We start from the raw sequence: 12,956 nt of genomic DNA, 5'->3' as shown, positions 1-12,956 counted from the left end.
AAATATTATAGATACCGATTTTTCTGATGTATCGATCGCGTAAATTTTGAATTATAAATAAATAATAATAAATATAGTTTAAAAAATTGTCCAAGGATCTACATAACAATTTAAATATATAAAAGTTAAGGTAAATACTCATTTATTTTATTTCCAGATTATTGTTGAGGAGAAGCAGTTGATAAAGCTGAGACGAAAAATAGATACCGATTTTTTTGGTGCATCCCGACGACGCGACGACGCCTAGCGTTGCAATAAAACCGCATAAGCGTGACACACAAGCGTCTCGGCAAAGATACCCATGAGACACGACAAGGCTGTCGTGTATTTTATAACGAAACCGCTTATATATTCATATCACTTATATGCTCCAAAATCATATTGCATATTGCAGGTTTACGAAATATGTATATATGCATTATAATAATATGCATTATTCGCGGAGAGTACTGGTCAATATGTTCCTATTTGACAAATATTGATTCGCCATGCCACGTAATTTCCTATAAAATATGTATGCATATGCACACATGGAAACCAGCTGCTATACAATAACCGATAAAGCCATTCTATGTTGGAGAAAAAATTTTTATAATAAAGATTTTTCAAATAACTTCTCTTATATGCATTTTCCACAATTTTATTCCAATCTAAATTTAGCGCATATATTGGAAGTAATATAAATTTATTTACATACATTTATGTATTTATTTCTATATAAATTTAAATATTTATATTTATATATATATATTTATTTTAAATTATATAAAATAGATTTATATAAATATATTTTTATATATTATTAAATTTATATATTTATATAAATTTATATAAATTTTATATAAATTTTGTGTGTATTATATATTTTAAATATTGGAATAATTATTTTAATGTTTTTCATGATGTAGAAAAGAGATGTAGTGTAAATGACTATTTTGGATAACAAGTATTATTTTAAGATGAGAAAATGTGTAAATTCTCCTTCTCGAGCTTATTTGACGAATATGACGAACCAGCTCGGCGGTTTTGCAAGCTAGAGAGCCTGGCTTTGAAAGACACGCAGGTTGCGAGAAGAGACGAAGACTGCATCCTCGTTTTATTTAATGCACGTCGGCGGGAAGTGAGGATTACTCATACACTGGCCGTAAGCCAATTCTACACGAGACGCGACTCATTAAGCCACAACCAATATATCTCGTTCAAGCGCCGCTCGTTGTAACCCACGATACGGCATGATAAAACTTGTCCTTCCTTTTTTGCGTTAATTTTACTATATATTTCTGGGTACTAATGTTTTAAAGCATATTTCAAGGAATGCGATTCTTTGAAGTCTTCATTCTTCTCCAAACAATTAATTTCGAAAATGTAAATATTAGATATGGGACACACAAGTTATAAATAACACGCAAAAATTATTTTTGTGTGTATCTGCATCACCGAAATCCCCTACGATAAATCATGAAAATTATATCAATCTCAACTTCTAATGTAATTCTGATTAATTTCGATTGACAGGAAAATGCATACGTTACGTCAATCTTCGTGTTTTTGTTGTCATAAACACGATTATTATTCGCGTAATTACATTACATGTTATTAGCATCGAAATTTAGCTTCAATGAAATTATATTGGTTGAATCGCTGGTATCATTTCAATCAGTTCAATTTTCACGAAATTAGATTTCGTCGTAATTATAACAATTTTAATCTCTGATGCTACTTTATTCCAAATTTTATTGTGTATCGGCTTTGTTCTCGATGTTGCAGGAAAATCTGCACAGAGAGAATTTTCTCTTAGAATTTACCCTGGAAATCATCGTAATCGTGAGACAATATGGAAAGAATTTTATGAGAATTTCTCTGATTAATATTTATCACAATAAAAAATTTTACTAAACAGTTTAGTAAAATTAATCAAACATATTTTTAAAATTCTTTCCTTACCATATTGTCCCACGATTATCATGATTTTCAGGGTAAATTCTAAAAGATAATTTTCTGTGTAGAAAATTGGTGTAAAAAAATTATCTTAAGTTACATATCAATATTATTCAAATCCAAAGTCGCAAAGAGCTTATTTACCTCTTTGTTCACAGAGAAAATTTTCTCTTAGAATTTACCCTGAAAATCACGATAATCGTGGGACAATATGATATGGAAACAATTTTATGAGAATTTCTCTGATTAGTATTTATATATCACAATAAAAAATAATAATATCTATCACAATAAAATATAAAATATGTTTGATTAATTTTACTACATAGTTTAATAAAATTAATCAAACATATTTTATATTTTATTGTGATAGATATTATTATTCTTTATTGTGATAAATATTAATCAGAGAAATTCTCATGAAAAAAATTCTTTTCATACCATATTGTCCCACGATTATTATGATTTTCAGGGTAAATTCTAAAAGAAAATTTTGTGTAGAAAATTGGTGTAAAAAAATAATCTTAAGTTACATATCGATATTATTCAAATCCAAAGTCGCAAAGAGCTTATTTACCTCTTTGTTCACAGAGAAAATTTTCTCTTAGAATTTACCCTGAAAATCACGATAATCGTGAGACAATATGGTATGGAAATAATTTTATGAGAATTTCTCTGATTAGTATTTATATCACAATAAAAAATAATAATATCTATCACAATAAAATATAAAATATGTTTGATTAATTTTATTAAACTATATAGTAAAATTAATCAAACATATTTTATATTTTATTGTGATAGATATTATTATTCTTTATTGTGATAAATATTAATCAGAGAAATTCTCATAAAATTCTTTTCAGACCATATTCTCCCACGATTATCATGATTTTCAGGGTAAATTCTAAAAGAAAATTTTCTGTGTAGAAAATTGGTGTAAAAAAATAATCTTAAGTTACATATCAATATTATTCAAATCCAAAGTCGCAAAGAGCTTATTTACCTCTTTGTTCACAGAGAAAATTTTCTCTTAGAATTTACCCTGAAAATCACGATAATCGTGAGACAATATGGTATGGAAATAATTTTATGAGAATTTCTCTGATTAGTATTTATATCACAATAAAAAATAATAATATCTATCACAATAAAATATAAAATATGTTTGATTAATTTTATTAAACTATATAGTAAAATTAATCAAACATATTTTATATTTTATTGTGATAGATATTATTATTCTTTATTGTGATAAATATTAATCAGAGAAATTCTCATAAAATTCTTTTCAGACCATATTCTCCCACGATTATCATGATTTTCAGGGTAAATTCTAAAAGAAAATTTTCTGTGTAGAAAATTGGTGTAAAAAAATAATCTTAAGTTACATATCAATATTATTCAAATCCAAAGTCGCAAAGAGCTTATTTACCTCTTTGTTCACAGAGAAAATTTTCTCTTAGAATTTACCCTGAAAATCACGATAATCGTGAGACAATATGGTATGGAAATAATTTTATGAGAATTTCTCTGATTAGTATTTATATCACAATAAAAAATAATAATATCTATCACAATAAAATATAAAATATGTTTGATTAATTTTATTAAACTATATAGTAAAATTAATCAAACATATTTTATATTTTATTGTGATAGATATTATTATTCTTTATTGTGATAAATATTAATCAGAGAAATTCTCATAAAATTCTTTTCAGACCATATTCTCCCACGATTACCATGATTTTCAGGGTAAATTCTAAGAGAAAATTCTCTCAGTGTGGACTTCCTTATTTCGGTCGTCGCAACCCCACTGTTACCGAAGAAACACTTTTAGGGGATAATCACTTTTAGGGGATAATCATCGCGGCAATTAGACTCGTCGAAATTGATCTCCGTCTGATACAGCGCGATCGCATCAATTACCTTTCATTGATGTCACCTGCTGCGAGCCATAGTTCCTCGCGCACGAGAACAAGAATCCCGGGTACGACGACCTCGATCTTCGACAGACGGTGGTGGATGATATACAAGATACGCGAAGGATCCGGCGCGGTTTTTGGAGAGACCGAGGTGTCGATTGTCGTCGCGGGGTGGCGACGATATATAGGCGCGATTCACGATGTCGGGGATGCACGTGGTTTCGCGAGTGTCAATTTCGAGGTCATAACAAAACGACGACCTCGCCGGCCGGGCGTTTCGGCCATCTTGCTACTCTCCTATCAGTCTATCTTGCTTTATCTATCTATCTATCTCTCTCTTCCTCTCTTTTTCCCCTCCAACCTACCCCTCTTTCTCTCCCCCTTTTGCGCTTTCACCCTTTCTCCCTTTGAAATACCGACAAATACCGACAGACACCGACGCATCTGAAGTTAATCGATATCTTTGTCCTTTCTGATAACAAAGCTACCCCGTTTACCTCGTTTTTATGTGGGATTTTAATTAACAGAATAGGGGGAGAAGGTCAATTTTATTGGGTTGTTGTAACATCCGTTCTGTTTACCAACTGTTTACCAACTAAAGTTAGAAGCGACATTACGCGCACAGCTTCGAGAAGTAATTTTCCTCAATCGAAATAGTGTACTCACTATTGACACTTTAATATAATTTTCTAAAACATATAATTTTATTCAAAAATAATTTAATTTTTTTCTCATTGTTTTTTTTGCGTTTTATTTCGCACGATAAAATTTTTGTATCAATTTAATAGACCATAAATCATCTCTAATATTCGTGCTCTCTAATTACTAATATTGCAATTAATAATTAAAGAGCAAAGGCTCCGAGTTTTTAAATTTCAAGCACGGAGAAGAATTCGATATTGAAAAGTTTTCAAATAACACTCGTATAAAATTGAATAAAAATAAATGTGTGTCATCGATGTCTAGCTGCCTAACTCAAAATTAATATTGATTTGACCCATAATCGTATGTTATAATAAAAATAAAAAATAGAAAAAAGATAAAACATAGAAAAGAACGCAAATTTATGATTATAATGTATATTTTTTATCTATATAAATTAAATATATTTTAAATAAAATTGTGTGTGACAAGGCATAATAATATTCAAAAAGTTAAAAGCATTGTGGAACACTGACAATGAGAGAACACTGCTAATTATTATTATTATTAATAAACTGGCCTGTTGATAATGCAATAGAAAAGAAGGGTAAATCTTTTAAGAATATCAATTGTAATCATATAATATATATCAAAATTTGTTCTTACATTTAATTGTTCTCTTTATTAGTGTTTATGTATTAAAATAAATAAAAAAAATTGAAAATAAATAAAAAAGATTCTAGTACTTGATTTTCAATACTGACATTAATGTGATAGATCTTACATATGAATATTTTCTTATTATACATGACTATATTTGAAGATATTTTTTTTATTTCTTTAGTCTCTCTTATTCTTTAAATAAAGTCTCAAATTTGACAAATCTTTCTATAGTGTTTTATATAGGTTTTTTAAAATTCAATTTATGTTAATCATTGATTTTTCTATCATAAAACCATGCCGAATACAAAAGAAAGTGACTATTATAATTTTTGTGTGCTTATTTTAATTATTATTATTTTTAATTATTTTAATTTTTGATTATTCTAATCCTTTTATTTTATGAGATAATACAAATTGTTCTTTTTTTGGAATTTGGCAATACATTTTCACATCATCATTATGACGGATATACGTATATCGTCAGCGGGGTTAAAAAAATTTTAGCAACTCGCCGTTGTCCCTGGCTGATAAATCGGAATATGTAGGGTGCATGGAGGGGTGTTTTGGTGGCTTTCCGTCGGTAAAGCTAGCTGATACGAGGGTAAGAAACGTACGGGGTTGTAGAAACAGATCGACTTGTCGTCGGTAAAAGAACACCGTGCCAGGATACGGTATAGAACAGGGGTAAACAACCCTAAGTAAAGAACACGGGGGCTGGTAAGATGGAATTTATGCGGGATATACGCGATCTGTCACGTACAATGAACTTCACTTAAATGGAGTGAAGATTAGCTTGCACGAGGAAAGTGTATTATAACAATGTGCATACTTCTCTACAGTTCATTAATTTAATATAGAATTTAAATGTGAAATATAGAAAAAGATCCAGATATTAAATTCAATAGAGTAAATTTCGAATTTATATGATCTCTCTGGCGCATCAATATTTTTTATCAATCTATTGAGACATCGGTGCAATTTTTGCTTACCTTGTCTTCAGCTTCATCCGCCCTGCCTTCCGCTTCAAGTACTCGTTGCTCGAGCTCGGAGAGCTGAAACAAAAAAAAACGATATCATGTTAGTGATACGTCATTAATAGTATTTTATGCATCTTTAAACGATCAGCTTTTTGACCGTAATTCTACTCGATTCTACTCATTACTTATATTAGTTATCGAAGGCAACTGACAACTGATCTTTGATAATGTATTCTTGAAGTTAAGATGGTCCCGAATCTCAGAAAGTTCGACAGACGTAGTCGAACGAGTCATAAGTAGTTCGATATTCTCTAATTTCGCGAGGAAAAATTTCATCAAACTTGGTAAGTCCATGGACGAAACTCTATGACAGTTTAATAGATATGATAAAGCGAACTCGAGGACCAACTGGGATCCAGTTGAGATTGATAGCGCGATTGATGCGAACATGACAATTCTCGAAAATCGAAAGTCTCATCTAAAACGTACAATCTCGCGTTTTGCGATTTTTTAAACGACAGATTTTTCGATTAATATTCCGTTTAGGAACTTCATTTTTTAATTTATTTTGGTTTGTAATTTTATTTTATATATAATTATAATAATTTTATATAATATATATATAGTTATATATAATTATATAAAGCTTGTCAACGATTGTCAACATCAATGATTAAGGGATGGAATCTTTTGAGCATTCTTAGGCGGATGCTGAAGCGCTATCGAAATAGACCTTATTATCACGTTATTAAGAGAACTGATCCCTCTAAATGCACTTGGTACAATTTTTTGTAACTTTGCATATACATTCAGATACAATCTACCCCGTTTTTTGCGCGATATTTTGTCCGCCGAGCGGCGAGCAATCATCAACTCGATTCCGCCGCAATAATAAGAGCAGCCAGCGAATATAAAGAATTCGTGTTTCTCCCAACTCGGGCGAATAAAGCGACCGTGTAGCGCGATCTCGTCTTTTTCGAGGAAGATGGATTGGTAGCAGGGTGAGGAGAGGAAGCGCAAGTTGCAACGCGAGGCGAGGAGGAGCGGAGGGAAGCAGGATCTCATCAAGGAGGGCGCAGTTAGCAGCATCTGGCGTCGGAGAGAAAAGAAAAAGGCAAAGGGCCGCGAGAGATGAAAGGGTGAACGACAGAGAGAGAGGAAGACTGAAGAGAAACCTAGAAACATTCTTCCTCCTAATGCGGAGGGGAAAACGCGCGCAGTTTCTCGGCACCGTTACTCTCACGACGTGTCTCGCTGATGCCAGAAAGGGAAATCCGCGACGCCGAAGGGCGACTGGTGGTACATTAGGCGCAGGGAAGAATGCGCCGCTGGGATCTCTCAAACTGTCGTCAGTGCGTAAATTTCGCTTTTTGCGTCGACCGAGATGACACCCGGAAGGTGTCCGACCGATCCAATCTACGAAATTTCAGACGGCATATGTGTTCTATGTAGGTACACACGTGTGTATATCTCCCGAATATCTGTATTCTATATGGATTTTATGTATCGTGTATTCCATCTTTCACAATCTTTTAACTCTTATTGTTAGTGATTAAAGTGACTTACTATTTAAAAATTAATTTTTAGGTACACCGAGAGAATTTTCTCTTAGAATTTTACTCTGAAAATCGTGGTATAATCGTGGGTCAAAATAATAATATCTATCACAATAAATTATAAAGTATGTTTGATTAATTTTACTATACAGTTTAGTAAAATTAATCAAACATATTTTATATTTTATTGTGATAGATATTATTATTTTTTATTGTGATAAATATTAATCAGAAATATTCTCATAAAATTCTTTCGCATATTGTCCCACGATTACCATGATTTTCAGGGTAAATTCTAAGAGAAAATTATCTCTATGTATGAAAAGGGCTAGTAAGAGCCAGGTACAGATATTAGGTGCAACCAAATTATTTTTAAATTTCTCTATACTTATTTTTGAACGTTTCAATCCTTCCTTTGGCTCATCTTCAGCATGTCAATTAGTAAAAAAATCCACATTCCTGTTCTTCATCGCTGGTAAGTCTTCAGGATATACATCCTTAGGGATGTAAAACTTTATATAAGTGGATTTTTTTACTGTTAGTAAAAATTGATACATTAGTAAAAAAATCGATATAATAAAAATTGATTTATTAGTAAAAAAATCCCCGTCCTATATCCTTAATAAGTCCTTAGGACATACATCCTTAGGAATGTGGAACGGGGATGCGGATTTATACATGTGGATTTGTTATTAATTCATATGGTCCAAAAAAGGATCGAAACATTCAAAAATAAGTATAAATAAATTTAGAAATAATTATAAATTTGTGCTTGACTCTTATTAGTTCTTTTCACCTGAATATTTATATATCAGAACCTCTTCAATTTATTATTTTACTTTAAAAAGATTTTCACATATTATGTTTAGTGATAAAATGTCGGATTTTCACATTATTAAGAAGAAGAATCTATTTGTTTTGTGAAAAACCGACTACATTAACCGCACAGAGAGGAAACGCCCGCAACATTCTGACCAAAAAGGGGCTCCCTTTGAAAAGGGTAGAAAGGAAGCCGTCGTGGCGGTTTTATTTTGAGTACTTTTATTTTTCTGTGCGGCCGGCGGGGTTTCTCATAATTTGTCGAGGTCCGCGCATAAAGCACGAAGGGTGAAAGTCGCGGAACGATAACACACCCTTTCACGTTTCGGCCCTTTGGAAGACTCTAAAAAGCGAGCGCCGGGAGACGTCGTCGCGAGGATTGGCTCGTTCTCGTTAATGTTATCGGTGGCTCGCGTGACGCGAAACATAGAAGCTGGTACTTTCTTGAATTTCGTTCGCTTTGTGCGCGGAAAATTTATAGCCGGTTCCCGATGCTGTCGCGTGCGGTGGAGGGAATCACGAAAAGTAAGAGGAGAGGAGAGAAAAGGGAGGGATGGGGGAGAGAGCCGGGAAAAAGAAACGGCAATCCCGGTAGTTTCTTTTCCAACAGGGTGGAAGAAAAACACAAACGCGGAAATTACTTCCGGTTTCGCGTGATTCACGTAGTCTCTTCTCTCTTGACACGCTTCTGGGTTTCTTTCTCGTTATTAAATACGATCGCGATGGTTAAGCCGTGAGTAGGTAAATGAGATACGATAAGAGATCTATCGCGATGAATTTTGCGAAGATACGAACGTCTAATCTTCGAATCCGGAAATTACCTTTGCGATTGCTTGATAATTGCTTTCTAATTTTTTTTTCATGTACATATATATGCAGAGAGAATTTCCTCTTAGAATTTACCCTGAAAATCATGGTAATCGTGGGACAATATGGAAAGAATTTTATGAGAATTTCTCTAATTAATATTTATCACATTAAAAATAATATCTATTATAATAAAATATAAAATGTTTGATTAATTTTACTATGCAATTTAGCAAAATTAATCAAACATGTTTTATATTTTTATTGTGATAAATATTAATCGGAGAAATTCTCATAAAATTCTTTCCATATCATATTGTCCTACGATTACCATGATTTTTAGGGTAAATTCTAAGAGAAAATTCTCTCAGTGTAGGTTTTCGAAAAGAGAAGCAATATGAAGAATTGCGAGGAATAAATTCTTCAGTATTGAAATATGTAAATTGCTATATTTAACATTCCAACATGGAAAAAAAAAATTAGCTACCACAGCGAAATTTTAGATATCCCTATATTACATACGAAATTTAAGTACCATGTTTAAATATTAGCTCTACAGAGTAATTAATATTTTTAACTATGATTTGACGGCGAATTCCCCGTTAAACTATAAAATTAATATAAGTTAAATATAGGGATCCTTAAAATTTAGCTATAGCTAATCTTTTTTTCCGTGAATGCAACAGAATTCGAAAAATTAATTGGACATTTTCTATTATATGTATATATCTCCACATATCGCTTATAAACTTTTCCATTAAAAATAATCTATTTTATTTTATATTAAATTATTTATTATTTAAAAAATTATTAAGAATTAATTAATTAATTAATAAGAAAACTAAATGATAATATAGTGAAATTACTCTTAAATAAGTGAAGTGAAAAGATGTCAAACGCAATAAAAGGTTAATGGATTAGAGACATTTGCATCATAATCAGTGAAAATCTCGTCGTTTAGATAAATGAACAGGATCGATCATTATGCTTTTTCTGCAATCGATCCAATTCATCCTCTCGTTACGGAAAGATCGCGCCGTATCGAACAAGTCGACTTGCTTTCGACATGATAGAAGAGTAATGGCCGTAATGGAATTAGCTCGACAAGGACGAGGATCGTTAGCACCTCTTCCACAGCACCGCGTCAACCGAATGCACGACCCTTATTTATAACGAAATCCCAGGGTCGAAAAGCCGGATCTCGCTCTCCCGTGCCTTGTATATTAAACTATGTCAACCCCTAGAAAAGGGGTACGAAATGTACGGACGGTTCACCGCGAGGGTCATGAACGAAGGAGGAGAATTATGTCGATACGGCTAAACCGAGATTCGCCGTATTTGATCTACACATAGCGACATTAACTCTTATTTCAGTCTTCCGCTAGCATTATTAGATCTGCCGAATAAGTTGTCATAATGTCGTGCTTATAATAATCGCTCTTGATTCCATAATTTTATAATCGCCATCGAAAATGTAAATAAAAAAATGAGAATTTTACTATTTTATATTGCATAGAGAATGTGGAGTTTTTTCCTCTATAAAAGTAGACACAATGTTTATGAAATTTCATCAAAGAAACTTAATAAATTTAGTTTAACATTTAATTTTCCATCCATTATATATTTATGCTTTAAATTTAATATTATTTTTTTAAATTAAAATATTTAAAATATTTAATAAATAATATTTATTAAATATTTATTATTACATGTATTAAATATTTAAATATTTATTAAATATATTTCAAATATTAAGACATTAATTAAATATTTAAAATATTTAATAAATAGTTAAAAGTCGAAGAATTATATGAGGTAATAAATAGTTAAAATATTTAATAAATATAAACGCGATATATAAAGAAAAATATCAAAAATATGTAAAAAAAAAAAATATATATATATACATCTGTACATCTTTACTTTATAAAGACGTTCTACAAAGAGCAAATTTTCCGAAGCTGGTGCTTTCTCGAGCATGACAATCTAATGTTAGCAAACGAATTCGTGTTCTCCATTCGTGAAATACTCGCGAAATGTTGAAAAGGACGAGCGAGAGATATCCCATTTGACGGTTTCGGCCAAACTAATTCTCGTATCTCTTTATTATCGCGGTCGTAACGTCGCCGCCGCCCGTCATCGTCACGTAACGTTGTCTAGGACGTTAGCACGATCGCCGTTATCGTTATTGCACCCGCCGGTGCATCCCGCTTCGAGATGCCTACGTGCCCAATTCCCAGTGCAATCCGTGTAACTGCGACATTTATTCGCGGGACGACTGATAGAAGTGTCGACCGGTACACAGGGTGAGCGCATCCTCGTTCTCGTCGTCCTCGCCTGAATCATCGTTAGGAAGAAGGCGCCTCTGATTTTTAGCCGTCTTATATAGCCTGTTTACACGACGCGATTTTTGCCACCGGATATTACCTCTATATTGCAATGATATCGGTTTACCAGACTGAGATTTATACGAGCTTCATACGATTTTTCGTCCTCTGATGGCGCAACGAATTTTTTCACATTGACTATCCAAAGTCGCAAAGAATTTATTTATCTCTTTGTTCGTATAGAGAAAATTTTCTCTTAGAATTTACCCTGAAAATTATGATAATCGTGGGATAATATAAATAAAATATAAATCAATAATAAATAATATCTATCACAATAAAATATAAAATATGTTTGATTAATATTACTAAACTATATAATAAAATTTTTTATTGTGATAAATATATTAATCAGAGAAATTCTCATAAAATTCTTTCGAATACCATATTATCCCACGATTACCATAATTTTAAGGGTAAATTCTAAGAAAAAATTCTCTCTGTGTTTCTCAGTTCGAACAGGGTATATTATTTCTTTTCGATGTGTTACATGATTTTAAAATCATTCTAATATTTGCAAAGCGCTAAATGATTAGGTTTGACGATATTTAAACAGGCTGTTTACAAGTTAGAAAGTACACGATCGTAAAAAGCTCGGAAACCACCAACTCGGTGGAGACGCGAGTGGTTCGGAACTTGTTTTGATGTGTACTGTAACGGGCGTCTAAATCGTACCAACGTATCCAACGACCGCTTTCTCTCGCGATTGATGAGAAAAGAAGAAAGAAAGGAGGAGTTTGGGGATCGAGTGGGAATAAACGAGAAGCGTCCTGACAAAACGGCGCAGAACGATCAGAAAGAACGACCAGGGTCGGATTTTTTGCTATGTCTGCATCGTGGGGGACAGAGTGATCTACGAAATTTTTAGGAGTATTCTTATAAAGCAACGAAAAACTAAAGACTACATAGAGAGAATTTTCTCTTAGAATTTACCCTGAAAATCGTGGCAATCGTGGGACAATATGCGAAAGAATTTTATGAGGATTTCTCTGATTAATATCTATCACAATAAAATATAAAATATGTTTGATTAATTTTACGATACAGTTTAGTAAAATTAATCAAATATATTTTATATTTTATTGTGATAGATATTGTTATTTTTTTTGTGATAAATATTAATCAGAGTAATTATCATAAAATTCTTTCCATATCATATTGTCCCACGATTGATTTTCAAAGTAAATTCTAAAAGAAAATTCTCTCTGTGTAGAAAATTGGCGCGAAAAAATAATTTTA

At 32.0% G+C, this 12,956-nt stretch overlaps 1 protein-coding gene across 8 annotated transcripts in view; it reads right to left on the bottom strand.

The window, feature by feature from the left end:
- Positions 1–12,956, bottom strand: part of LOC145944237 (uncharacterized protein CG43867) — an 81,695-nt gene that overhangs the window by 18,255 nt on the left and 50,484 nt on the right. For all 8 annotated transcript variants that reach the window (XM_083052458.1, XM_083052460.1, XM_083052462.1 and 5 more), the window contains exon 3: positions 6,161–6,223. In XM_083052458.1, coding sequence (XP_082908584.1) covers positions 6,161–6,223 — 63 coding nt within the window. The remainder of the gene's footprint in view (positions 1–6,160; positions 6,224–12,956) is intronic.

Source organism: Prenolepis imparis, unplaced genomic scaffold (assembly GCF_030444845.1).
Source record: "Prenolepis imparis isolate NDT839.2.m4 unplaced genomic scaffold, iyPreImpa1.0 SCAF_12, whole genome shotgun sequence".
Classification (NCBI taxonomy): domain Eukaryota; kingdom Metazoa; phylum Arthropoda; class Insecta; order Hymenoptera; family Formicidae; genus Prenolepis; species Prenolepis imparis.
The sequence above is the reverse complement of the archived record's forward strand: the minus strand, read 5'-3'. Positions and strand labels throughout refer to the sequence as shown.